At 53.1% G+C, this 26,418-nt stretch overlaps 1 protein-coding gene across 1 annotated transcript in view; it reads left to right on the forward strand.

The window, feature by feature from the left end:
• The first annotated feature begins 3,435 nt into the window (after positions 1-3,435).
• Positions 3,436-26,418, forward strand: part of LOC129845822 (RNA demethylase ALKBH5-like) — a 35,036-nt gene continuing 12,053 nt past the window's right edge. Inside the window, exons 1-4 of the mRNA XM_055913748.1 lie at positions 3,436-4,282; positions 5,235-5,405; positions 17,363-17,504; positions 18,469-18,685. Of these exons, the coding sequence (XP_055769723.1) occupies positions 4,061-4,282; positions 5,235-5,405; positions 17,363-17,504; positions 18,469-18,685 (752 nt within the window). The 5' untranslated portion in view covers positions 3,436-4,060. The remainder of the gene's footprint in view (positions 4,283-5,234; positions 5,406-17,362; positions 17,505-18,468; positions 18,686-26,418) is intronic.

Raw genomic sequence — 26,418 nt, forward strand, 5'->3', positions numbered from 1 at the left:
GGCTGTTGATGCTCTAGAAGATCAGGAGAGAGGAGGAAGACAGGCTGTTGATGCTCTAGAAGATCAGGAGAGAGGAGGAAGACAGGCTCTTGATGCTCTAGAAGATCAGGAGAGAGGAAGAAGACAGGCTGTTGATGCTCTAGAAGATCAGGAGAGAGGAGGAAGACAGGCTGTTGAAGCCACCTAAGGAAGGAAGGAACAAGCTACCCCACTGGGTCCCCTGTTAGAAGGAACAAGCTACCCCACTGGGTCCCCTGTTAGAAGGAACAAGCTACCTCACTGGGTAACCTGTTAGAAGGAACAAGCTACCCCACTGGGTCCCCTGTTAGAAGGAACAAGCTACCCCACTGGGTCCCCTGTTAGAAGGAACAAGCTACCCCACTGGGTAACCTGTTAGAAGGAACAAGCTACCCCACTGGGTCCCCTGTTAGAAGGAACAAGCTACCCCACTGGGTAACCTGTTAGAAGGAACAAGCTACCCCACTGGGTCCCCTGTTAGAAGGAACAAGCTACCCCACTGGGTCCCCTGTTAGAAGGAACAAGCTACCCCACTGGGTCCCCTGTTAGAAGGAACAAGCTACCCCACTGGGTAACCTGTTAGAAGGAACAAGCTACCCCACTGGGTCCCCTGTTAGAAGGAACAAGCTACCCCACTGGGTCCCCTGTTAGAAGGAACAAGCTACCTCACTGGGTCCCTTATAGAAGGAACAAGCTACCCCACTGGGTCCCCTGTTAGAAGGAACAAGCTACCCCACTGGGTCCCCTGTTAGAAGGAACAAGCTACCCCACTGGGTCCCCTGTTAGAAGGAACAAGCTACCCCACTGGGTCCCTTATAGAAGGAACAAGCTGTATTGTAAAGGGACAATATCACCACTAAATCCCTATAGAAGACAGTAGTCAAGTCAAGGGTGAAATATATGAATCATGTCACCTGTTTTGTATGAAGGGGTGAAATATATTAATCATGTCACCTGTTTTGTATGAAGGGGTGAAATATATTAATCATGTTACCTGTTTTGTATGAAGGGGTGAAATATATGAATCATGTCACCTGTTTTGTATGAAGGGGTGAAATATATTAATCATGTCACCTGTTTTGTATGAAGGGGTGAAATATATTAATCATGTCACCTGTTTTGTATGAAGGGGTGAAATATATTAATCATGTTACCTGTTTTGTATGAAGGGGTGAAATATATGAATCATGTCACCTGTTTTGTATGAACGGGTTAAATATATTAATCATGTTACCTGTTTTGTATGAAGGGGTGAAATATATGAATCATGTTACCTGTTTTGTATGAAGGGGTGAAATATATGAATCATGTTACCTGTTTTGTATGAAGGGATGAAAGGAGAAACTTTGATATGGGTGGTGGCCACAATATTGAAATCATCATGAGGGGTCAGGGCATGCTCTGAGTACGTATGACTGCAGGTCAGATAGAGCAACGTCAGAGCATGCTCTGAGTACGTAAGACTGCAGATCAAATAGAGCAACGTCAGAGCATGCTCTGAGTACGTATGACTGCAGGTCAGATAGAGCAACGTCAGAGCATGCTCTGAGTACGTAAGACTGCAGATCAGATAGAGCAACGTCAGAGCATGCTCTGAGTACGTATGACTGTAGGTTAGATAGAGCAACGTCAGAGCATGCTCTGAGTACGTATGACTGCAGATCAGATAGAGCAATGCCAGAGCATGTTCTGAGTACGTAAGACTAGATCAGATAGAGCAACGTCAGAGCATGCTCTGAGTACGTATGACTGTAGGTTAGATAGAGCAACGTCAGAGCATGCTCTGAGTACGTATGACTGCAGATCAGATAGAGCAACGTCAGAGCATGCTCTGAGTACGTATGACTGTAGGTTAGATAGAGCAACGTCAGAGCATGCTCTGAGTACGTATGACTGCAGGTCAGCTAGAGCAACGTCAGAGCATGCTCTGAGTACGTATGACTGCAGATCAGACAGAGCAACGTCAGAGCATGCTCTGAGTACGTATGACTGTAGGTTAGATAGAGCAACGTCAGAGCATGCTCTGAGTACGTATGACTGCAGGTCAGCTAGAGCAACGTCAGAGCATGCTCTGAGTACGTATGACTGCAGGTCAGATAGAGCGACGTCAAAGCATGCTCTGAGTACGTATGACTGCAGGTCAGATAGAGCAACGTCAGAGCATGCTCTGAGTACGTATGACTGCAGGTCAGATAGAGCGACGTCAAAGCATGCTCTGAGTACGTATGACTGTAGGTCAGATAGAGCAACGTCAGAGCATGCTCTGAGTACGTATGACTGTAGATCAAATAGAGCAACGTCAGAGCATGCTCTGAGTACGTATGACTGTAGATCAGATAGAGCAACGTCAGAGCATGCTCTGAGTACGTATGACTGCAGATCAGATAGAGCAACGTCAGAGCATGCTCTGAGTACGTATGACTGCAGGTCAGATAGAGCAACGTCAGAGCATGCTCTGAGTACGTATGACTGCAGGTCAGATAGAGCAACGTCAGAGCATGCTCTGAGTACGTAAGACTGCAGGTCAGATAGAGCAACGTCAGAGCATGCTCTGAGTACGTATGACTGCAGATCAGATAGAGCAACGTCAGAGCATGCTCTGAGTACGTAAGACTGTAGGTCAGATAGAGCAACGCCAGAGCATGCTCTGAGTACGTATGACTGCAGGTCAGATAGAGCAACGTCAGAGCATGCTCTGAGTACGTAAGACTGCAGATCAGATAGAGCAACGTCAGAGCATGTCTGAGGGGACCAGAAGTTGGATATAGTTGTGTGTGTTAACTGTAGAGGGGTGATGTTGACGGAGGAATCAGAAAGTCTCCGGTGTGTGAGAGAGAGGCAGGTTAAAATGGCCAGAGTCAGAGTAGTGCAGAAGGTGTTGTATGCTGAGGCAGTGAAGAAAGTAGAGGAAGATGGGGTCAAAGGGCGACGGGGATCCTAAGAGGAATCCAGTGACTAGTAGATTTGTTCCAGCACAGAGGGATCGGCCAACGCTTTATACTTCAGTAAGGTTAGGCTTCTTAGCATTCATAGCAATGGTTATAAAACTGTACCACATAAATGGAATGTAAAATCATCACAGAAAAATAGATGCTGTGGTGCCAGCTGTGTATTTTGGGTATATGAAATTTTGGCATGGTGCAGGAGTAGATAGGGGCAAAGTAGTGGAATGAGGTAAGTGGGTTTTTTAATGAGTGTAGATGGTGATGTCTATGGGGCTCTATTTCATTTCTTTCTTAGAGGAACAAGACTAATGAAGAGAATTGAATGTAGTCCGGGGCCCTGCGGTGTACACACACACACACTCCAGTCCAGTAGTTGGCGGTGTACACACACACACACACACACACACACACACACACCTAACAGTCGGATGCGATCCGCCAAAAACACAAATTCCACCGAAGAAGAAAACCCGAGTCTGTATTCGGTTCGACTCGGTCAGAGGTCTGAAAATGCGTGCTGCTAAACTAGCCTTTTACCACTTTTATTTTCAGATGTAATAAACGACTCGAAGCTTCCGTCTAAAAACTCATAACGTCGTATGTGGACAGACCCGTAAGAACATATTTTTTTTTTTACCGATTTGTAACATCGCCTTAGTCACTAGAAATACCGTTGTTAAGGCTACATAGGTAGCACGGCTAACGTTAGCTAGCCGATTAGCAACCCGTTAGCGAAACAGTGTCGAATACATTGACACGAAACTAGTCAATAACGGGACAAGAATAATGTTAATAAACTAAACGCGGGTTAATTCCATGGATTTAACTGGGTAAAAAATAGCTAAATTGACCACTTGAATCGTCGACTTTTGGTTGACAAGCCGTTTTAAGTTAGTGAGTTGTGTTTGCTAAGTTGCTAGGTTAGCCAGCCACATCACAACATAACCTCTTGACAGCCTGCCAGCAGCTAGTTACCGTTACCGTGAGGACGGTCACCGGCCACCGGTCTCGCTTCTACAGACTGACAGTTATGGAAGTTAAATAACGATAAATAAACAACTCCAAATTTAACTTGTTAATTATATATTTAAAACAAAATGTCAGCCAGCGGTTTCTCCGACCTGCGGGAAAAGCTGAAGTCCATGACTCCTCGGGACAATTACAAAAACAGAGTTGCCGACAAGGACGAGAGTTTCAAAAACAGAAAAGTGAAAGTTACCGACGGAGGCAGTAGAAACGGGAACGGCCGGAAGCGGAAGCACCGAGATTCCTCCGAGGATGAGGTGGAACACAGCGACCCTGTGGAGTCCCGTGAGCAGGTATGATGATCCTGTACCGGCAGTTAACACCGAAGTTACTTCTCTTGACATAAATCCAATTCAAAGTATGAATCAATATTTCTGTCTTTTCCCCCCCACTCTCTCTCTCCTCGTCTCTCTCTCTCCTCTTCTCTCTCTCTCCTCGTCTCTCTCTCTCTCCTCGTCTCTCTCTCTCTCTCTCTCTCTCTCTCTCTCTCCTCGTCTCTCTCTCTCCTCGTCTCTCTCTCTCCTCGTCTCTCTCTCTCTCCTCGTCTCTCTCTCCTCGTCTCTCTCTCTCTCCTCGTCTCTCTCTCTCTCCTCGTCTCTCTCTCTCTCCTCGTCTCTCTCTCTCTCCTCGTCTCTCTCTCTCTCCTCGTCTCTCTCTCTCTCCTCGTCTCTCTCTCTCTCCTCGTCTCTCTCTCTCTCCTCGTCTCTCTCTCTCCTCGTCTCTCTCCGTCTCTCTCTCTCCTCGTCTCTCTCTCTCCTCGTCTCTCTCTCCTCGTCTCTCTCTCCTCGTCTCTCTCTCTCCGTCTCTCTCTCCTCGTCTCTCTTCTTGTCTCTCTCTCTCCTCGTCTCTCTCCGTCTCTCTCTCTCCTCGTCTCTCTCCGTCTCTCTCTCTCCTCGTCTCTCTCTCTCTCCTCGTCTCTCTCCCTGTCTCTCTCTCTCCTCGTCTCTCTCTCTCCTCGTCTCTCTCTCTCTCCTCGTCTCTCTCCTTGTCTCTCTCTCTCCTCGTCTCTCCCCGTCTCTCTCTCTCCGTCTCTCTCTCTCCGTCTCTCTCTCTCCGTCTCTCTCTCTCCTCGTCTCTCTCTCTCCTCGTCTCGTCTCTCTCCGTCTCTCTCTCTCTCTCCTCGTCTCGTCTCTCTCCGTCTCTCTCTCTCTCTGTCTCTCTCTCTCCTCGTCTCTCTCCTTGTCTCTCTCTCTCCTCGTCTCTCTCCTTGTCTCTCTCTCTCCTCGTCTCTCTCCGTCTCTCCAGGAGGCGAGGCGTGTCCAGAGTGGCATTGTTCAGGTAGAGGTCTTCTCTAAAGAGGACTGTGATGTCATTGAGGGGAAGATAAATGAGGTGGTTGCTAACGGAGAAGCTGGGCTTTACCGGGAACACACTGTAGATCGGGCTCCGCTACGGAACAAATATTTCTTTGGAGAGGTGAGGTCACACACCTGTTCTTCCTCTCTCTGTCTCTAAACCCCTCTACTCTTCCTCTCTCTCTCTCTAAACCCCTTTACTCTCCCTCTCTCTCGCTAAACCCCTCATCCTCTCTCTCACTCTGTCTCTAAACCCCTCTACTCTCCCTCTCTGTCTCTAAACCCCTCTCTTCCTCTCTCTCTCACCCCGTCTCCTCTTCCAGGGTTATACATACGGGGCCCAGCTAGAGAAGATACTCTTCCTCTCTGTCTCTAAACCCCTCTCTCCCTCTCTGTCTCTAAACCCCTCTCTTCCTCTCCCTCTCTCTGTCTCTAAACCCCTCTCTTCCTCTCCCTCTCTCTGTCTCTAAACCCCTCTCTTCCTCTCTCTGTCTCTAAACCCCTCTCTTCCTCTCTCTCTCTCTGTCTCTAAACCCCTCTCTCCCTCTCTCTCTCTAAACCCCTCTCTCCCTCTCTCTCTCTAAACCCCTCTCTTCCTCTCCCTCTCTGTCTCTAAACCCCTCTCTTCCTCTCCCTCTCTCTCTCTAAACCCCTCTCTTCCTCTCTCTCTCACCCCGTCTCCTCTTCCAGGGCTATACATACGGGGCCCAGCTAGAGAAGATACTCTTCCTCTCTCTGTCTCTAAACCCCTCTCTTCCTCTCCCTCTCTGTCTCTAAACCCCTCTCTTCCTCTCTCTCTCTCTAAACCCCTCTCTTCCTCTCCCTCTCTGTCTCTAAACCCCTCTCTCCCTCTCTGTCTCTAAACCCCTCTCTTCCTCTCCCTCTCTGTCTCTAAACCCCTCTCTCCCTCTCTCTGTCTCTAAACCCCTCTCTTCCTCTCTCTCTCACCCCGTCTCCTCTTCCAGGGCTATACATACGGGGCCCAGCTAGAGAAGATACTCTCTCTCTCTGTCTCTAAACCCCTCTCTTCCTCTCCCTCTCTCTGTCTCTAAACCCCTCTCTTCCTCTCTGTATCTAAACCCCTCTCTTCCTCTCCCTCTCTGTCTCTAAACCCCTCTCTTCCTCTCTGTCTCTAAACCCCTCTCTTCCTCTCTGTCTCTAAACCCCTCTCTTCCTCTCTCTCTCACCCCGTCTCCTCTTCCAGGGCTATACATACGGGGCCCAGCTAGAGAAGATACTCTCTCTCTCTGTCTCTAAACCCCTCTCTTCCTCTCCCTCTCTGTCTCTAAACCCCTCTCTTCCTCTCCCTCTCTGTCTCTAAACCCCTCTCTTCCTCTCCCTCTCTGTCTCTAAACCCCTCTCTTCCTCTCCCTCTCTGTCTCTAAACCCCTCTCTTACTCTCCCTCTCTGTCTCTAAACCCCTCTCTTCCCCTCCCTCTCTGTCTCTAAACCCCTCTCTTCCTCTCCCTCTCTCTGTCTCTAAACCCCTCTCTTCCTCTCCCTCTCTCTGTCTCTAAACCCCTCTCTTCCTCTCTTCCTCTCTGTCTCTAAACCCCTCTCTTCCTCTCCCTCTCTCTGTCTCTAAACCCCTCTCTTCCTCTCTCTCTCTCTGTCTCTAAACCCCTCTCTTCCTCTCTCTCTCTCTGTCTCTAAACCCCTCTCTTCCTCTCCCTCTCTGTCTCTAAACCCCTCTCTTCCTCTCTGTCTCTAAACCCCTCTCTTCCTCTCTCTCTCACCCCGTCTCCTCTTCCAGGGCTATACATACGGGGCCCAGCTAGAGAAGATACTCTCCCTCTCTGTCTCTAAACCCCTCTCTTCCTCTCTCTCTCTGTCTCTAAACCCCTCTCTTCCTCTCCCTCTCTCTGTCTCTAAACCCCTCTCTCCCTCTCTGTCTCACCCCGTCTCCTCTTCCAGGGCTATACATACGGGGCCCAGCTAGAGAAGATACTCTCCCTCTCTGTCTCTAAACCCCTCTCTTCCTCTCTCTCTCTGTCTCTAAACCCCTCTCTTCCTCTCTCTCTCTCTCTGTCTCTAAACCCCTCTCTCCCTCTCTGTCTCTAAACCCCTCTCTTCCTCTCTCTCTCTGTCTCTAAACCCCTCTCTTCCTCTCTCTCTCTGTCTCTAAACCCCTCTCTTCCTCTCCCTCTCTGTCTCTAAACCCCTCTCTTCCTCTCTCTCTCTCTGTCTCTAAACCCCTCTCTTCCTCTCTCTCTCTGTCTCTAAACCCCTCTCTTCCTCTCCCTCTCTGTCTCTAAACCCCTCTCTTCCTCTCTCTCTCACCCCGTCTCCTCTTCCAGGGCTATACATACGGGGCCCAGCTAGAGAAGATACTCTCCCTCTCTGTCTCTAAACCCCTCTCTCTCTCTCTCTCTGTCTCTAAACCCCTCTCTTCCTCTCCCTCTCTGTCTCTAAACCCCTCTCTTCCTCTCTCTCTCACCCCGTCTCCTCTTCCAGGGCTATACATACGGGGCCCAGCTAGAGAAGATACTCTCCCTCTCTGTCTCTAAACCCCTCTCTTCCTCTCTCTCTCTCTGTCTCTAAACCCCTCTCTCCCTCTCTCTCTCTCTAAACCCCTCTCTTCCTCTCTCTCACCCCGTCTCCTCTTCCAGGGCTATACATACGGGGCCCAGCTAGAGAAGATACTCTCTGTCTCTAAACCCCTCTCTTCCTCTCTCTCTCTCTGTCTCTAAACCCCTCTCTTCCTCTCCCTCTCTCTCTAAACCCCTCTCTTCCTCTCTCTCTCTGTCTCTAAACCCCTCTCTTCCTCTCTCTCTCACCCCGTCTCCTCTTCCAGGGCTATACATACGGGGCCCAGCTAGAGAAGATACTCTCCCTCTCTGTCTCTAAACCCCTCTCTTCCTCTCTCTCTCTGTCTCTAAACCCCTCTCTTCCTCTCTCTCTCTGTCTCTAAACCCCTCTCTTCCTCTCTTCCTCTCTGTCTCTAAACCCCTCTCTTCCTCTCTCTCTCACCCCGTCTCCTCTTCCAGGGCTATACATACGGGGCCCAGCTAGAGAAGATACTCTCCCTCTCTGTCTCTAAACCCCTCTCTTCCTCTCTCTGTCTCTAAACCCCTCTCTTCCTCTCCCTCTCTGTCTCTAAACCCCTCTCTTCCTCTCCCTCTCTCTGTCTCTAAACCCCTCTCTTCCTCTCCCTCTCTGTCTCTAAACCCCTCTCTCCCTCTCTGTCTCTAAACCCCTCTCTTCCTCTCTCTCTCTCTGTCTCTAAACCCCTCTCTTCCTCTCTCTCTCTCTGTCTCTAAACCCCTCTCTCTCTCTCTGTCTCTAAACCCCTCTCTTCCTCTCTCTCTCTCTGTCTCTAAACCCCTCTCTCCCTCTCTCTCTCTCTAAACCCCTCTCTTCCTCTCTCTCACCCCGTCTCCTCTTCCAGGGCTATACATACGGGGCCCAGCTAGAGAAGATACTCTCTGTCTCTGTCTCTAAACCCCTCTCTTCCTCTCTCTCTCTCTGTCTCTAAACCCCTCTCTTCCTCTCTCTCACCCCGTCTCCTCTTCCAGGGCTATACATACGGGGCCCAGCTAGAGAAGATACTCTCTCTCTCTGTCTCTAAACCCCTCTCTTCCTCTCCCTCTCTCTGTCTCTAAACCCCTCTCTTCCTCTCTCTCACCCCGTCTCCTCTTCCAGGGCTATACATACGGGGCCCAGCTAGAGAAGATACTCTCCCTCTCTGTCTCTAAACCCCTCTCTTCCTCTCTCTGTCTCTAAACCCCTCTCTTCCTCTCTCTCTCTGTCTCTAAACCCCTCTCTTCCTCTCTCTCTCTGTCTCTAAACCCCTCTCTTCCTCTCCCTCTCTGTCTCTAAACCCCTCTCTTCCTCTCTCTCACCCCGTCTCCTCTTCCAGGGCTATACATACGGGGCCCAGCTAGAGAAGATACTCTTCCTCTCTGTCTCTAAACCCCTCTCTTCCTCTCCCTCTCTGTCTCTAAACCCCTCTCTTCCTCACTCTGTCTCTGTCTCTAAACCCCTCTCTTCCTCTCCCTCTCTGTCTCTAAACCCCTCTCTTCCTCTCTGTCTCTAAACCCCTCTCTCCCTCTCCCTCTCTGTCTCTAAACCCCTCTCTTCCTCTCTGTCTCTAAACCCCTCTCTTCCTCTCTGTCTCTAAACCCCTCTCTTCCTCTCTGTCTCTAAACCCCTCTCTTCCTCTCTGTCTCTAAACCCCTCTCTTCCTCTCTGTCTCTAAACCCCTCTCTCCCTCTCCCTCTCTGTCTCTAAACCCCTCTCTTCCTCTCTGTCTCTAAACCCCTCTCTTCCTCTCTCTCTCACCCCGTCTCCTCTTCCAGGGCTATACATACGGGGCCCAGCTAGAGAAGATACTCTCTGTCTCTGTCTCTAAACCCCTCTCTCTCTCTCTCTCTGTCTCTAAACCCCTCTCTTCCTCTCCCTCTCTGTCTCTAAACCCCTCTCTTCCTCTCTCTCTCACCCCGTCTCCTCTTCCAGGGCTATACATACGGGGCCCAGCTAGAGAAGATACTCTCCCTCTCTGTCTCTAAACCCCTCTCTTCCTCTCTCTCTCTGTCTCTAAACCCCTCTCTTCCTCTCTCTCTCTGTCTCTAAACCCCTCTCTTCCTCTCTTCCTCTCTGTCTCTAAACCCCTCTCTTCCTCTCTCTCTCACCCCGTCTCCTCTTCCAGGGCTATACATACGGGGCCCAGCTAGAGAAGATACTCTCCCTCTCTGTCTCTAAACCCCTCTCTTCCTCTCTCCCTCTCTGTCTCTAAACCCCTCTCTTCCTCTCCCTCTCTCTGTCTCTAAACCCCTCTCTTCCTCTCCCTCTCTGTCTCTAAACCCCTCTCTTCCTCTCCCTCTCTGTCTCTAAACCCCTCTCTTCCTCTCTCTCTCACCCCGTCTCCTCTTCCAGGGCTATACATACGGGGCCCAGCTAGAGAAGATACTCTCCCTCTCTGTCTCTAAACCCCTCTCTTCCTCCCCCTCTCTGTCTCTAAACCCCTCTCTTCCTCTCTCTGTCTCTAAACCCCTCTCTTCCTCTCCCTCTCTGTCTCTAAACCCCTCTCTTCCTCTCCCTCTCTCTGTCTCTAAACCCCTCTCTTCCTCTCCCTCTCTGTCTCTAAACCCCTCTCTCCCTCTCTGTCTCTAAACCCCTCTCTTCCTCTCTCTCTCTCTGTCTCTAAACCCCTCTCTTCCTCTCTCTCTCTCTAAACCCCTCTCTTCCTCTCTCTCACCCCGTCTCCTCTTCCAGGGCTATACATACGGGGCCCAGCTAGAGAAGATACTCTCCCTCTCTGTCTCTAAACCCCTCTCGTCCTCTCTCTGTCTCTAAACCCCTCTCTTCCTCTCCCTCTCTGTCTCTAAACCCCTCTCTCTCTCTCTCTGTCTCTAAACCCCTCTCTTCCTCTCTCTCACCCCGTCTCCTCTTCCAGGGCTATACATACGGGGCCCAGCTAGAGAAGATACTCTCTCTCTCTGTCTCTAAACCCCTCTCTTCCTCTCCCTCTCTCTGTCTCTAAACCCCTCTCTTCCTCTCTCTCACCCCGTCTCCTCTTCCAGGGCTATACATACGGGGCCCAGCTAGAGAAGATACTCTCCCTCTCTGTCTCTAAACCCCTCTCTTCCTCTCTCTGTCTCTAAACCCCTCTCTTCCTCTCTCTCTCTGTCTCTAAACCCCTCTCTTCCTCTCTCTCTCTGTCTCTAAACCCCTCTCTTCCTCTCCCTCTCTGTCTCTAAACCCCTCTCTTCCTCTCTCTCACCCCGTCTCCTCTTCCAGGGCTATACATACGGGGCCCAGCTAGAGAAGATACTCTTCCTCTCTGTCTCTAAACCCCTCTCTTCCTCTCCCTCTCTGTCTCTAAACCCCTCTCTTCCTCACTCTGTCTCTGTCTCTAAACCCCTCTCTTCCTCTCCCTCTCTGTCTCTAAACCCCTCTCTTCCTCTCTGTCTCTAAACCCCTCTCTCCCTCTCCCTCTCTGTCTCTAAACCCCTCTCTTCCTCTCTGTCTCTAAACCCCTCTCTTCCTCTCTGTCTCTAAACCCCTCTCTTCCTCTCTGTCTCTAAACCCCTCTCTTCCTCTCTGTCTCTAAACCCCTCTCTTCCTCTCTGTCTCTAAACCCCTCTCTCCCTCTCCCTCTCTGTCTCTAAACCCCTCTCTTCCTCTCTGTCTCTAAACCCCTCTCTTCCTCTCTCTCTCACCCCGTCTCCTCTTCCAGGGCTATACATACGGGGCCCAGCTAGAGAAGATACTCTCCCTCTCTCTGTCTCTAAACCCCTCTCTCCCTCTCCCTCTCTCTGTCTCTAAACCCCTCTCTTCCTCTCTCTCTCTGTCTCTAAACCCCTCTCTTCCTCTCCCTCTCTCTGTCTCTAAACCCCTCTCTTCCTCTCCCTCTCACCCCGTCTCCTCTTCCAGGGCTATACATACGGGGCCCAGCTAGAGAAGATACTCTCCCCCTCTCTCTCTAAACCCCTCTCTTCCTCTCTCTCTCTGTCTCTAAACCCCTCTCTTCCTCTCCCTCTCACCCCGTCTCCTCTTCCAGGGCTATACATACGGGGCCCAGCTAGAGAAGATACTCTCCCTCTCTGTCTCTAAACCCCTCTCTTCCTCTCTGTCTCTAAACCCCTCTCTTCCTCTCTCTGTCTCTAAACCCCTCTCTTCCTCTCTCTCTCACCCCGTCTCCTCTTCCAGGGCTATACATACGGGGCCCAGCTAGAGAAGATACTCTCCCTCTCTGTCTCTAAACCCCTCTCTTCCTCTCTGTCTCTAAACCCCTCTCTTCCTCTCTCTGTCTCTAAACCCCTCTCTTCCTCTCTCTCTCACCCCGTCTCCTCTTCCAGGGCTATACATACGGGGCCCAGCTAGAGAAGATACTCTCTCTCTCTGTCTCTAAACCCCTCTCTTCCTCTCCCTCTCTCTCTCTCTAAACCCCTCTCTTCCTCTCCCTCTCTGTCTCTAAACCCCTCTCTTCCTCTCTCTCTCACCCCGTCTCCTCTTCCAGGGCTATACATACGGGGCCCAGCTAGAGAAGATACTCTCCCTCTCTGTCTCTAAACCCCTCTCTTCCTCTCTCTCTCTGTCTCTAAACCCCTCTCTTCCTCTCCCTCTCTCTGTCTCTAAACCCCTCTCTTCCTCTCTGTCTCTAAACCCCTCTCTCTCTCTCTGTCTCTAAACCCCTCTCTTCCTCTCTGTCTCTAAACCCCTCTCTTCCTCTCTGTCTCTAAACCCCTCTCTCTCTCTCTGTCTCTAAACCCCTCTCTTCCTCTCTCTCTCTGTCTCTAAACCCCTCTCTTCCTCTCCCTCTCTCTGTCTCTAAACCCCTCTCTTCCTCTCTGTCTCTAAACCCCTCTCTCTCTCTCTGTCTCTAAACCCCTCTCTTCCTCTCTCTCTCACCCCGTCTCCTCTTCCAGGGCTATACATACGGGGCCCAGCTAGAGAAGATACTCTCTCTCTCTGTCTCTAAACCCCTCTCTTCCTCTCTCTCTCTCTGTCTCTAAACCCCTCTCTTCCTCTCTCCCTCTCTGTCTCTAAACCCCTCTCTTCCTCTCCCTCTCTCTGTCTCTAAACCCCTCTCTTCCTCTCTCTCTCTCACCCCGTCTCCTCTTCCAGGGCTATACATACGGGGCCCAGCTAGAGAAGATACTCTCTCTCTCTGTCTCTAAACCCCTCTCTTCCTCTCTGTCTCTAAACCCCTCTCTTCCTCTCTCTCACCCCGTCTCCTCTTCCAGGGCTATACATACGGGGCCCAGCTAGAGAAGATACTCTCCCTCTCTGTCTCTAAACCCCTCTCTTCCTCTTCCTCTCTGTCTCTAAACCCCTCTCTTCCTCTTCCTCTCTGTCTCTAAACCCCTCTCTTCCTCTCTCTCTCACCCCGTCTCCTCTTCCAGGGCTATACATACGGGGCCCAGCTAGAGAAGATACTCTCCCCCTCTCTCTCTAAACCCCTCTCTTCCTCTCTCCCTCTCTGTCTCTAAACCCCTCTCTTCCTCTCTGTCTCTAAACCCCTCTCTTCCTCTCTCTCTCACCCCGTCTCCTCTTCCAGGGCTATACATACGGGGCCCAGCTAGAGAAGATACTCTCCCTCTCTGTCTCTAAACCCCTCTCTTCCTCTCTCTCTCTGTCTCTAAACCCCTCTCTTCCTCTCCCTCTCTGTCTCTAAACCCCTCTCTTCCTCTCTCTCTCTAAACCCCTCTCTTCCTCTCCCTCTCTGTCTCTAAACCCCTCTCTTCCTCTCTCTCTCACCCCGTCTCCTCTTCCAGGGCTATACATACGGGGCCCAGCTAGAGAAGATACTCTCCCTCTCTGTCTCTAAACCCCTCTCTCTCTCTCTCTCTGTCTCTAAACCCCTCTCTTCCTCTCCCTCTCTCTCTCTAAACCCCTCTCTTCCTCTCTCTCTCACCCCGTCTCCTCTTCCAGGGCTATACATACGGGGCCCAGCTAGAGAAGATACTCTCCCTCTCTGTCTCTAAACCCCTCTCTTCCTCTCTGTCTCTAAACCCCTCTCTTCCTCTCCCTCTCTCTGTCTCTAAACCCCTCTCTTCCTCTCTGTCTCTAAACCCCTCTCTCTCTCTCTCTGTCTCTAAACCCCTCTCTCCCTCTCTCTGTCTCTAAACCCCTCTCTTCCTCTCTCTGTCTCTAAACCCCTCTCTTCCTCTCTCCCTCTCTGTCTCTAAACCCCTCTCTTCCTCTCTCTCTCTGTCTCTAAACCCCTCTCTTCCTCTCCCTCTCTGTCTCTAAACCCCTCTCTTCCTCTCCCTCTCTGTCTCTAAACCCCTCTCTCTCCCTCTCTGTCTCTAAACCCCTCTCTCCCTCTCTGTCTCTAAACCCCTCTCTCCCTCTCTGTCTCTAAACCCCTCTCTTCCTCTCTCTCTCACCCCGTCTCCTCTTCCAGGGCTATACATACGGGGCCCAGCTAGAGAAGATACTCTCCCTCTCTGTCTCTAAACCCCTCTCTCCCTCTCTCTGTCTCTAAACCCCTCTCTTCCTCTCTCTCACCCCGTCTCCTCTTCCAGGGCTATACATACGGGGCCCAGCTAGAGAAGATACTCTCCCTCTCTGTCTCTAAACCCCTCTCTTCCTCTCCCTCTCTGTCTCTAAACCCCTCTCTTCCTCTCCCTCTCTCTGTCTCTAAACCCCTCTCTTCCTCTCTCTCTCTCTGTCTCTAAACCCCTCTCTTCCTCTCTCTCTCTGTCTCTAAACCCCTCTCTCCCTCTCTGTCTCTAAACCCCTCTCTTCCTCTCTCTCTCACCCCGTCTCCTCTTCCAGGGCTATACATACGGGGCCCAGCTAGAGAAGATACTCTCCCTCTCTGTCTCTAAACCCCTCTCTCCCTCTCTGTCTCTAAACCCCTCTCTTCCTCTCTCTCACCCCGTCTCCTCTTCCAGGGCTATACATACGGGGCCCAGCTAGAGAAGATACTCTCCCTCTCTGTCTCTAAACCCCTCTCTCTCTCTCTCTGTCTCTAAACCCCTCTCTCTCTCTCTCTGTCTCTAAACCCCTCTCTTCCTCTCCCTCTCTGTCTCTAAACCCCTCTCTCTCTCTCTCTCTGTCTCTAAACCCCTCTCTTCCTCTTCCTCTCTGTCTCTAAACCCCTCTCTTCCTCTCTCTCTCACCCTGTCTCCTCTTCCAGGGCTATACATACGGGGCCCAGCTAGAGAAGATACTCTCCCTCTCTGTCTCTAAACCCCTCTCTCTCTCTGTCTCTAAACCCCTCTCTTCCTCTCTGTCTCTAAACCCCTCTCTTCCTCTCTGTCTCTAAACCCCTCTCTTCCTCTCTCTCTCACCCCGTCTCCTCTTCCAGGGCTATACATACGGGGCCCAGCTAGAGAAGATACTCTCCCTCTCTGTCTCTAAACCCCTCTCTTCCTCTCCCTCTCTGTCTCTAAACCCCTCTCTTCCTCTCCCTCTCTCTGTCTCTAAACCCCTCTCTCCCTCTCTGTCTCTAAACCCCTCTCTTCCTCTCTCTCTCACCCCGTCTCCTCTTCCAGGGCTATACATACGGGGCCCAGCTAGAGAAGATACTCTTCCTCTCTGTCTCTAAACCCCTCTCTTCCTCTCTCTGTCTCTAAACCCCTCTCTTCCTCTCCCTCTCTGTCTCTAAACCCCTCTCTTCCTCTCCCTCTCACCCCGTCTCCTCTTCCAGGGCTATACATACGGGGCCCAGCTAGAGAAGATACTCTCCCTCTCTGTCTCTAAACCCCTCTCTTCCTCTCTCTCTCTAAACCCCTCTCTTCCTCTCCCTCTCTCTGTCTCTAAACCCCTCTCTTCCTCTCTCTCTCACCCCGTCTCCTCTTCCAGGGCTATACATACGGGGCCCAGCTAGAGAAGATACTCTCCCTCTCTGTCTCTAAACCCCTCTCTTCCTCTCTCTCTCTAAACCCCTCTCTTCCTCTCCCTCTCTCTGTCTCTAAACCCCTCTCTTCCTCTCCCTCTCTCTGTCTCTAAACCCCTCTCTTCCTCTCCCTCTCTCTGTCTCTAAACCCCTCTCTCCCTCTCTGTCTCTAAACCCCTCTCTCCCTCTCTCTGTCTCTAAACCCCTCTCTTCCTCTCCCTCTCTGTCTCTAAACCCCTCTCTTCCTCTCTCTCTCACCCCGTCTCCTCTTCCAGGGCTATACATACGGGGCCCAGCTAGAGAAGATACTCTCCCTCTCTCTGTCTCTAAACCCCTCTCTTCCTCTCCCTCTCTCTGTCTCTAAACCCCTCTCTTCCTCTCCCTCTCTCTGTCTCTAAACCCCTCTCTTCCTCTCTCTCTCTGTCTCTAAACCCCTCTCTTCCTCTCCCTCTCTGTCTCTAAACCCCTCTCTTCCTCTCCCTCTCTGTCTCTAAACCCCTCTCTTCCTCTCCCTCTCTGTCTCTAAACCCCTCTCTTCCTCTCCCTCTCTCTGTCTCTAAACCCCTCTCTTCCTCTCTCTGTCTCTAAACCCCTCTCTCCCTCTCTCTCTCTAAACCCCTCTCTTCCTCTCTGTCTCTAAACCCCTCTCTTCCTCTCCCTCTCTCTGTCTCTAAACCCCTCTCTTCCTCTCTCTGTCTCTAAACCCCTCTCTCCCTCTCTCTCTCTAAACCCCTCTCTTCCTCTCTGTCTCTAAACCCCTCTCTTCCTCTCCCTCTCTCTGTCTCTAAACCCCTCTCTTCCTCTCTCTCTCACCCCGTCTCCTCTTCCAGGGCTATACATACGGGGCCCAGCTAGAGAAGATACTCTCTCTCTCTGTCTCTAAACCCCTCTCTTCCTCTCCCTCTCTCTGTCTCTAAACCCCTCTCTTCCTCTCCCTCTCTGTCTCTAAACCCCTCTCTCTCTCTCTGTCTCTAAACCCCTCTCTTCCTCTCTCTCTCACCCCGTCTCCTCTTCCAGGGCTATACATACGGGGCCCAGCTAGAGAAGATACTCTCCCTCTCTGTCTCTAAACCCCTCTCTTCCTCTCTCTGTCTCTAAACCCCTCTCTTCCTCTCCCTCTCTGTCTCTAAACCCCTCTCTTCCTCACTCTGTCTCTAAACCCCTCTCTTCCTCTCCCTCTCTGTCTCTAAACCCCTCTCTTCCTCTCTCTCTCACCCCGTCTCCTCTTCCAGGGCTATACATACGGGGCCCAGCTAGAGAAGATACTCTCCCTCTCTGTCTCTAAACCCCTCTCTTCCTCCCCCTCTCTGTCTCTAAACCCCTCTCTTCCTCTCTGTCTCTAAACCCCTCTCTTCCTCTCCCTCTCTGTCTCTAAACCCCTCTCTTCCTCTCTGTCTCTAAACCCCTCTCTTCCTCTCTCTCTCACCCCGTCTCCTCTTCCAGGGCTATACATACGGGGCCCAGCTAGAGAAGATACTCTCTCTCTCTGTCTCTAAACCCCTCTCTTCCTCTCCCTCTCTCTGTCTCTAAACCCCTCTCTTCCTCTCCCTCTCTGTCTCTAAACCCCTCTCTTCCTCTCTTCCTCTCTGTCTCTAAACCCCTCTCTTCCTCTCTCTCTCTCTCTCTAAACCCCTCTCTTCCTCTCCCTCTCTCTGTCTCTAAACCCCTCTCTTCCTCACTCTCTCTCTAAACCCCTCTCTCCCTCTCTCTGTCTCTAAGCCCCTCTCTTCCTCTCTCTGTCTCTAAACCCCTCTCTTCCTCTCTCTCTCACCCGTCTCCTCTTCCAGGGCTATACATACGGGGCCCAGCTAGAGAAGAGAGGACCGGGTCAGGAGAGATTGTATCCTAAAGGAGAGGTGAACGACATCCCGTCCTGGGTTCACGACCTCGTCATCACTAAACTGGTCGCCAGCGGGGTCGTACCTGAAGGTAATAACTTTTAACCTCTAACATCCTGCTCGTTACTCAACCCCAGCCCACTTCCTGTCTCAGATTTGACCTTAACGTGCTCCAGCCCACTTCCTGTCTCAGATTTGACCATAACGTGCCCCAGCCCACTTCCTGTCTCAGATTTGACCTTAACGTGCTCCAGCCCACTTCCTGTCTCAGATTTGACCTTAACGTGCTCCAGCCCACTTCCTGTCTCCGATTTGACCTTAACGTGCTCCAGCCCACTTCCTGTCTCAGATTTGACCATAACGTGCTCCAGCCCACTTCCTGTCTCAGATTTGACCTTAACGTGTCCTAGCCCACTTCCTGTCTCAGATTTGACCATAACGTGCCCCAGCCCACTTCCTGTCTCAGATTTGACCATAACGTGCCCCAGCCCACTTCCTGTCTCCGATTTGACCATAACGTGCTCCAGCCCACTTCCTGTCTCAGATTTGACCTTAACGTGCTCCAGCCCACTTCCTGTCTCAGATTTGACCTTAACGTGCTCCAGCCCACTTCCTGTCTCAGATTTGACCTTAACGTGCTCCAGCCCACTTCCTGTCTCAGATTTGACCTTAACGTGCCCCAGCCCACTTCCTGTCTCAGATTTGACCTTAACGTGCTCCAGCCCACTTCCTGTCTCAGATTTGACCTTAACGTGCTCCAGCCCACTTCCTGTCTCAGACTTCACCTTAACGTGCTCCAGCCCACTTCCTGTCTCAGATTTGACCTTAACGTGCTCCAGCCCACTTCCTGTCTCAGATTTGACCATAACGTGCCCCAGCCCACTTCCTGTCTCAGATTTGACCTTAACGTGCTCCAGCCCACTTCCTGTCTCAGATTTGACCATAACGTGCTCCAGCCCACTTCCTGTCTCAGATTTGACCTTAACGTGCTCCAGCCCACTTCCTGTCTCCAGGAAAAGCCTGTTGTTGATGTTATTGTTGTTGTTGTCCTGTAGGCTTTGTGAACTCAGCGGTGATCAACGACTACCAACCAGGCGGCTGCATCGTGTCACACGTCGACCCGCTACACATCTTCGCCCGGCCAATCGTATCCGTGTCCTTCTTCTCAGACTCGGCCCTCTGCTTCGGCTGCCGCTTCCAGTTTAAACCAATCAGAGTGTCCGAGCCCGTCCTGGAGCTTCCTGTCAGGAGAGGAAGTGTGACTGTCCTCAGGTAGGCGAAGAAGGTGGAGAGAGAGGAAGTGTTACTGTCCTCAGGTAGGCGAGGGAGGTGGAGAGAGAGAGAGGGAGGTGGAGAGAGAGGAAGTGTTACTGTCCTCAGGTAGGCGAGGGAGGTGGAGAGAGAGAGAGGAAGAGTTACTGTCCTCAGGTAGGCGAGGGAGGTGGAGAGAGAGAGAGGAAGTGTTACTGTCCTCAGGTAGGTGAGGGAGGTGGAGAGAGAGAGAGGAAGTGTTACTGTCCTCAGGTAGGTGAGGGAGGTGGAGAGAGGGAGAGAGAGGAAGTGTTACTGTCCTCAGGTAGGCGAGGGAGGTGGAGAGAGGGAGGGAGGGAGAGGAAGTGTTACTGTCCTCAGGTAGGCGAGGGAGGTGGAGAGAGGGAGGTGGAGAGAGAGGAAGTGTTACTGTCCTCAGGTAGGCGAGGGAGGTGGAGAGAGAGGAAGTGTTACTGTCCTCAGGTAGGCGAGGGAGGTGGAGAGAGGGAGGGGAAGTGTTACTGTCCTCAGGTAGGCGAGGGAGGTGGAGAGAGGGAGGGGAAGTGTTACTGTCCTCAGGTAGGTGAGGGAGGTGGAGAGAGGGAGGGAGAGAGGGGAAGTGTTACTGTCCTCAGGTAGGCGAGGGAGGTGGAGAGAGGGAGGGAGAGAGAGGAAGTGTTACTGTCCTCAGGTAGGCGAGGGAGGTGGAGAGAGAGAGAGAGAGGAAGTGTTACTGTCCTCAGGTAGGCGAGGGAGGTGGAGAGAGGGAGGGAGAGAGAGGAAGTGTTACTGTCCTCAGGTAGGCGAGGGAGGTGGAGAGAGGGAGGGAGAGAGAGGAAGTGTTACTGTCCTCAGGTAGGCGAGGGAGGTGGAGAGAGGGAGGGAGAGAGAGGAAGTGTTACTGTCCTCAGGTAGGCGAGGGAGGTGGAGAGAGGGAGGGAGAGAGAGGAAGTGTTACTGTCCTCAGGTAGGTGAGGGAGGTGGAGAGAGAGAGAGGAAGTGTTACTGTCCTCAGGTAGGCGAGGGAGGTGGAGAGAGGGAGGGAGAGAGAGGAAGTGTTACTGTCCTCAGGTAGGCGAGGGAGGTGGAGAGAGGGAGGGAGAGAGAGGAAGTGTTACTGTCCTCAGGTAGGTGAGGGAGGTGGAGAGAGAGAGAGGAAGTGTTACTGTCCTCAGGTAGGCGAGGGAGTGAGAGAGAGGAAGTGTTACTGTCCTCAGGTAGGCGAGGGAGGTGGAGAGAGGAAGTGAGAGAGAGGAAGTGTTACTGTCCTCAGGTAGGCGAGGGAGGTGGAGAGAGAGAGAGGGAGTGTTACTGTCCTCAGGTAGGCGAGGGAGGTGGAGAGAGAGAGAGGGAGTGTTACTGTCCTCAGGTAGGTGAGGGAGGTGGAGAGGGAGTGAGAGAGAGGAAGTGTGACTGTCCTCAGGTAGGCGAGGGAGGTGGAGAGAGGGAGTGAGAGAGGGGAAGTGTTACTGTCCTCAGGTAGGCGAGGGAGGTGGAGAGAGAGAGGGAGAGAGAGGAAGTGTTACTGTCCTCAGGTAGGTGAGGGAGGTGGAGAGAGGGAGTGAGAGAGAGGAAGTGTTACTGTCCTCAGGTAGGCGAGGGAGGTGGAGAGAGGGAGAGAGAGGAAGTGTTACTGTCCTCAGGTAGGCGAGGGAGGTGGAGAGAGGAAGTGTTACTGTCCTCAGGTAGGCGAGGGAGGTGGAGAGAGAGAGAGGAAGTGTTACTGTCCTCAGGTAGGCGAGGGAGGTGGAGAGAGGGAGGGAGAGAGGAAGTGTTACTGTCCTCAGGTAGGTGAGGGAGGTGGAGAGAGGGAGAGAGAGAGAGAGGAAGTGTTACTGTCCTCAGGTAGGTGAGGGAGGTGGAGAGAGGGAGGGGAAGTGTTACTGTCCTCAGGTAGGCGAGGGAGGTGGAGAGAGAGAGGAAGTGTTACTGTCCTCAGGTAGGCGAGGGAGGTGGAGAGAGAGAGAGGAAGTGTTACTGTCCTCAGGTAGGCGAGGGAGGTGGAGAGAGAGAGAGGAAGTGTTACTGTCCTCAGGTAGGCGAGGGAGGTGGAGAGAGGGAGTGAGAGAGAGGAAGTGTTACTGTCCTCAGGTAGGCGAGGGAGGTGGAGAGAGGGAGAGAGAGAGAGAGGAAGTGTTACTGTCCTCAGGTAGGCGAGGGAGGTGGAGAGAGAGAGAGGAAGTGTTACTGTCCTCAGGTAGGCGAGGGAGGTGGAGAGAGGGAGTGTTACTGTCCTCAGGTAGGCGAGGGAGGTGGAGAGAGGGAGTGAGAGAGAGGAAGTGTTACTGTCCTGAGGTAGGCGAGGGAGGTGGAGAGAGGGAGTGTTACTGTCCTCAGGTAGGCGAGGGAGGTGGAGAGAGGAAGTGAGAGAGAGGAAGTGTTACTGTCCTCAGGTAGGCGAGGGAGGTGGAGAGAGGGAGGGAGAGAGAGGAAGTGTTACTGTCCTCAGGTAGGCGAGGGAGGTGGAGAGAGAGAGAGGAAGTGTTACTGTCCTCAGGTAGGCGAGGGAGGTGGAGAGAGGGAGTGAGAGAGAGGAAGTGTTACTGTCCTCAGGTAGGCGAGGGAGGTGGAGAGAGGGAGGGAGAGAGAGGAAGTGTTACTGTCCTCAGGTAGGTGAGGGAGGTGGAGAGAGAGAGAGGAAGTGTTACTGTCCTCAGGTAGGTGAGGGAGGTGGAGAGAGGGAGAGAGAGGAAGTGTTACTGTCCTCAGGTAGGCGAGGGAGGTGGAGAGAGGGAGGGAGAGAGAGGAAGTGTTACTGTCCTCAGGTAGGCGAGGGAGGTGGAGAGAGGGAGTGAGAGAGAGGAAGTGTTACTGTCCTCAGGTAGGCGAGGGAGGTGGAGAGAGGGAGAGAGAGAGAGGAAGTGTTACTGTCCTCAGGTAGGCGAGGGAGGTGGAGAGAGGGAGAGAGAGAGAGGAAGTGTTACTGTCCTCAGGTAGGCGAGGGAGGTGGAGAGAGAGAGAGGAAGTGTTACTGTCCTCAGGTAGGCGAGGGAGGTGGAGAGAGAGAGTGAGAGAGGAAGTGTTACTGTCCTCAGGTAGGCGAGGGAGGTGGAGAGAGGGAGGGAGAGAGAGGAAGTGTTACTGTCCTCAGGTAGGCGAGGGAGGTGGAGAGAGAGAGAGGAAGTGTTACTGTCCTCAGGTAGGCGAGGGAGGTGGAGAGAGAGAGAGGAAGTGTTACTGTCCTCAGGTAGGCGAGGGCGATGTAGAGAGAGAGAGGAAGTGTTACTGTCCTCAGGTAGGCGAGGGAGGTGGAGAGAGGGAGTGAGAGAGGAAGTGTTACTGTCCTCAGGTAGGCGAGGGAGGTGGAGAGAGAGAGAGGAAGTGTTACTGTCCTCAGGTAGGCGAGGGAGGTGGAGAGAGAGAGAGGGAGGAAGTGTTACTGTCCTCAGGTAGGTGAGGGAGGTGGAGAGAGGGAGGGAGAGAGGAAGTGTTACTGTCCTCAGCTAGGTGAGGGAGGTGGAGAGAGGGAGGTGGAGAGAGGAAGTGTTACTGTCCTCAGGTAGGCGAGGGAGGTGGAGAGAGGGAGGGAGAGAGAGGAAGTGTTACTGTCCTCAGGTAGGCGAGGGAGGTGGAGAGAGGGAGGGAGAGAGAGGAAGTGTTACTGTCCTCAGGTAGGTGAGGGAGGTGGAGAGAGGGAGGGAGAGAGAGGAAGTGTTACTGTCCTCAGGTAGGTGAGGGAGGTGGAGAGAGGGAGGGAGAGAGAGGAAGTGTTACTGTCCTCAGGTAGGCGAGGGAGGTGGAGAGAGGGAGGGAGGTGGAGAGAGGGAGGGAGAGAGAGGAAGTGTTACTGTCCTCAGGTAGGTGAGGGAGGTGGAGAGAGGGAGGGAGAGAGAGGAAGTGTTACTGTCCTCAGGTAGGTGAGGGAGGTGGAGAGAGGGAGGGAGAGAGAGGAAGTGTTACTGTCCTCAGGTAGGCGAGGGAGGTGGAGAGAGGGAGAGGAAGTGTTACTGTCCTCAGGTAGGTGAGGGAGGTGGAGAGAGGGAGTGTTACTGTCCTCAGGTAGGCGAGGGAGGTGGAGAGAGGGAGAGAGAGAGAGGAAGTGTTACTGTCCTCAGGTAGGCGAGGGAGGTGGAGAGAGGGAGGTGGAGAGAGGAAGTGTTACTGTCCTCAGGTAGGCGAGGGAGGTGGAGAGAGAGAGAGGAAGTGTTACTGTCCTCAGGTAGGTGAGGGAGGTGGAGAGAGGGAGGTGGAGAGAGAGGAAGTGTTACTGTCCTCAGGTAGGCGAGGGAGGTGGAGAGAGAGAGGGAGAGAGAGGAAGTGTTACTGTCCTCAGGTAGGCGAGGGAGGTGGAGAGAGGGAGAGGAAGTGTTACTGTCCTCAGGTAGGTGAGGGAGGTGGAGAGAGGGAGTGAGAGAGGAAGTGTTACTGTCCTCAGGTAGGCGAGGGAGGTGGAGAGAGGGAGGGAGAGAGACGAAGTGTTACTGTCCTCAGGTAGGCGAGGGAGGTGGAGAGAGGGAGGGAGAGAGAGGAAGTGTTACTGTCCTCAGGTAGGCGAGGGAGGTGGAGAGAGGGAGGGAGAGAGAGGGTGTGTTACTGTCCTCAGGTAGGCGAGGGAGGTGGAGAGAGAGAGAGGAAGTGTTACTGTCCTCAGGTAGGCGAGGGAGGTGGAGGGAGGGAGAGAGAGGAAGTGTTACTGTCCTCAGGTAGGCGAGGGAGGTGGAGAGAGGGAGAGAGAGAGAGGAAGTGTTACTGTCCTCAGGTAGGCGAGGGAGGTGGAGAGAGAGAGAGGAAGTGTTACTGTCCTCAGGTAGGCGAGGGAGGTGGAGAGAGGAAGTGTTACTGTCCTCAGGTAGGCGAGGGAGGTGGAGAGAGGGAGGGAGAGAGAGGAAGTGTTACTGTCCTCAGGTAGGCGAGGGAGGTGGAGAGAGAGAGAGGAAGTGTTACTGTCCTCAGGTAGGCGAGGGAGGTGGAGAGAGAGAGAGGAAGTGTTACTGTCCTCAGGTAGGCGAGGGCGATGTAGAGAGAGAGAGGAAGTGTTACTGTCCTCAGGTAGGCGAGGGAGGTGGAGAGAGGGAGTGAGAGAGGAAGTGTTACTGTCCTCAGCTAGGCGAGGGAGGTGGAGAGAGAGAGAGGAAGTGTTACTGTCCTCAGGTAGGCGAGGGAGGTGGAGAGAGAGAGAGGGAGGAAGTGTTACTGTCCTCAGGTAGGTGAGGGAGGTGGAGAGAGGGAGGGAGAGAGGAAGTGTTACTGTCCTCAGCTAGGTGAGGGAGGTGGAGAGAGGGAGGTGGAGAGAGGAAGTGTTACTGTCCTCAGGTAGGCGAGGGAGGTGGAGAGAGGGAGGGAGAGAGAGGAAGTGTTACTGTCCTCAGGTAGGCGAGGGAGGTGGAGAGAGGGAGGGAGAGAGAGGAAGTGTTACTGTCCTCAGCTAGGTGAGGGAGGTGGAGAGAGGGAGGGAGAGAGAGGAAGTGTTACTGTCCTCAGGTAGGTGAGGGAGGTGGAGAGAGGGAGGGAGAGAGAGGAAGTGTTACTGTCCTCAGGTAGGCGAGGGAGGTGGAGAGAGGGAGGGAGGTGGAGAGAGGGAGGGAGAGAGAGGAAGTGTTACTGTCCTCAGGTAGGTGAGGGAGGTGGAGAGAGGGAGGGAGAGAGAGGAAGTGTTACTGTCCTCAGGTAGGTGAGGGAGGTGGAGAGAGGGAGGGAGAGAGAGGAAGTGTTACTGTCCTCAGGTAGGTGAGGGAGGTGGAGAGAGGGAGTGTTACTGTCCTCAGGTAGGCGAGGGAGGTGGAGAGAGGGAGAGAGAGAGAGGAAGTGTTACTGTCCTCAGGTAGGCGAGGGAGGTGGAGAGAGGGAGGTGGAGAGAGGAAGTGTTACTGTCCTCAGGTAGGCGAGGGAGGTGGAGAGAGAGAGAGGAAGTGTTACTGTCCTCAGGTAGGTGAGGGAGGTGGAGAGAGGGAGGTGGAGAGAGAGGAAGTGTTACTGTCCTCAGGTAGGCGAGGGAGGTGGAGAGAGAGAGGGAGAGAGAGGAAGTGTTACTGTCCTCAGGTAGGCGAGGGAGGTGGAGAGAGGGAGAGGAAGTGTTACTGTCCTCAGGTAGGTGAGGGAGGTGGAGAGAGGGAGTGAGAGAGGAAGTGTTACTGTCCTCAGGTAGGCGAGGGAGGTGGAGAGAGGGAGGGAGAGAGACGAAGTGTTACTGTCCTCAGGTAGGCGAGGGAGGTGGAGAGAGGGAGGGAGAGAGAGGAAGTGTTACTGTCCTCAGGTAGGCGAGGGAGGTGGAGAGAGGGAGGGAGAGAGAGGGTGTGTTACTGTCCTCAGGTAGGCGAGGGAGGTGGAGAGAGAGAGAGGAAGTGTTACTGTCCTCAGGTAGGCGAGGGAGGTGGAGAGAGGGAGGGAGAGAGAGGAAGTGTTACTGTCCTCAGGTAGGCGAGGGAGGTGGAGAGAGGGAGTGAGAGAGAGGAAGTGTTACTGTCCTCAGGTAGGCGAGGGAGGTGGAGAGAGGGAGGGAGAGAGAGGAAGTGTTACTGTCCTCAGGTAGGCGAGGGAGGTGGAGAGAGGGAGAGAGAGAGAGGAAGTGTTACTGTCCTCAGGTAGGTGAGGGAGGTGGAGAGAGGGAGTGTTACTGTCCTCAGGTAGGTGAGGGAGGTGGAGAAAGAGAGAGGAAGTGTTACTGTCCTCAGGTAGGCGAGGGAGGTGGAGAGAGAGAGAGGAAGTGTTACTGTCCTCAGGTAGGCGAGGGAGGTGGAGAGAGAGAGAGGAAGTGTTACTGTCCTCAGGTAGGCGAGGGAGGTGGAGAGAGAGAGAGGAAGTGTTACTGTCCTCAGGTAGGTGAGGGAGGTGGAGAGAGAGAGGGAGAGAGAGGAAGTGTTACTGTCCTCAGGTAGGTGAGGGAGGTGGAGAGAGAGAGAGGAAGTGTTACTGTCCTCAGGTAGGCGAGGGAGGTGGAGAGAGAGAGAGGAAGTGTTACTGTCCTCAGGTAGGTGAGGGAGGTGGAGAGAGGGAGGGAGAGAGAGGAAGTGTTACTGTCCTCAGGTAGGCGAGGGAGGTGGAGAGAGAGAGAGGAAGTGTTACTGTCCTCAGGTAGGCGAGGGAGGTGGAGAGAGAGAGAGGAAGTGTTACTGTCCTCAGGTAGGCGAGGGAGGTGGAGAGAGGGAGGGGAAGTGTTACTGTCCTCAGGTAGGTGAGGGAGGTGGAGAGAGAGGGAGTGTTACTGTCCTCAGGAAGGCGAGGGAGGTGGAGAGAGAGAGTGAGAGAGAGGAAGTGTTACTGTCCTCAGGTAGGCGAGGGAGGTGGAGAGAGGGAGTGAGAGAGAGGAAGTGTTACTGTCCTCAGGTAGGTGAGGGAGGTGGAGAGAGGGAGGGAGAGAGAGGAAGTGTTACTGTCCTCAGGTAGGCGAGGGAGGTGGAGAGAGAGAGAGGAAGTGTTACTGTCCTCAGGTAGGCGAGGGAGGTGGAGAGAGGGAGGAGAGAGAGGAAGTGTTACTGTCCTCAGGTAGGCGAGGGAGGTGGAGAGAGAGGGAGAGGAAGTGTTACTGTCCTCAGGTAGGCGAGGGAGGCGGAGAGAGAGAGAGGGAAGTGTTACTGTCCTCAGGTAGGCGAGGGAGGTGGAGGGAGGGAGAGAGAGGAAGTGTTACTGTCCTCAGGTAGGCGAGGGAGGTGGAGAGAGGGAGTGAGAGAGAGGAAGTGTTACTGTCCTCAGGTAGGCGAGGGAGGTGGAGAGAGAGAGAGGAAGTGTTACTGTCCTCAGGTAGGTGAGGGAGGTGGAGAGAGGGAGGGAGAGAGAGGAAGTGTTACTGTCCTCAGGTAGGCGAGGGAGGTGGAGAG

This window comes from Salvelinus fontinalis, unplaced genomic scaffold (genome assembly GCF_029448725.1).
Source record: "Salvelinus fontinalis isolate EN_2023a unplaced genomic scaffold, ASM2944872v1 scaffold_0376, whole genome shotgun sequence".
NCBI lineage: Eukaryota > Metazoa > Chordata > Actinopteri > Salmoniformes > Salmonidae > Salvelinus > Salvelinus fontinalis.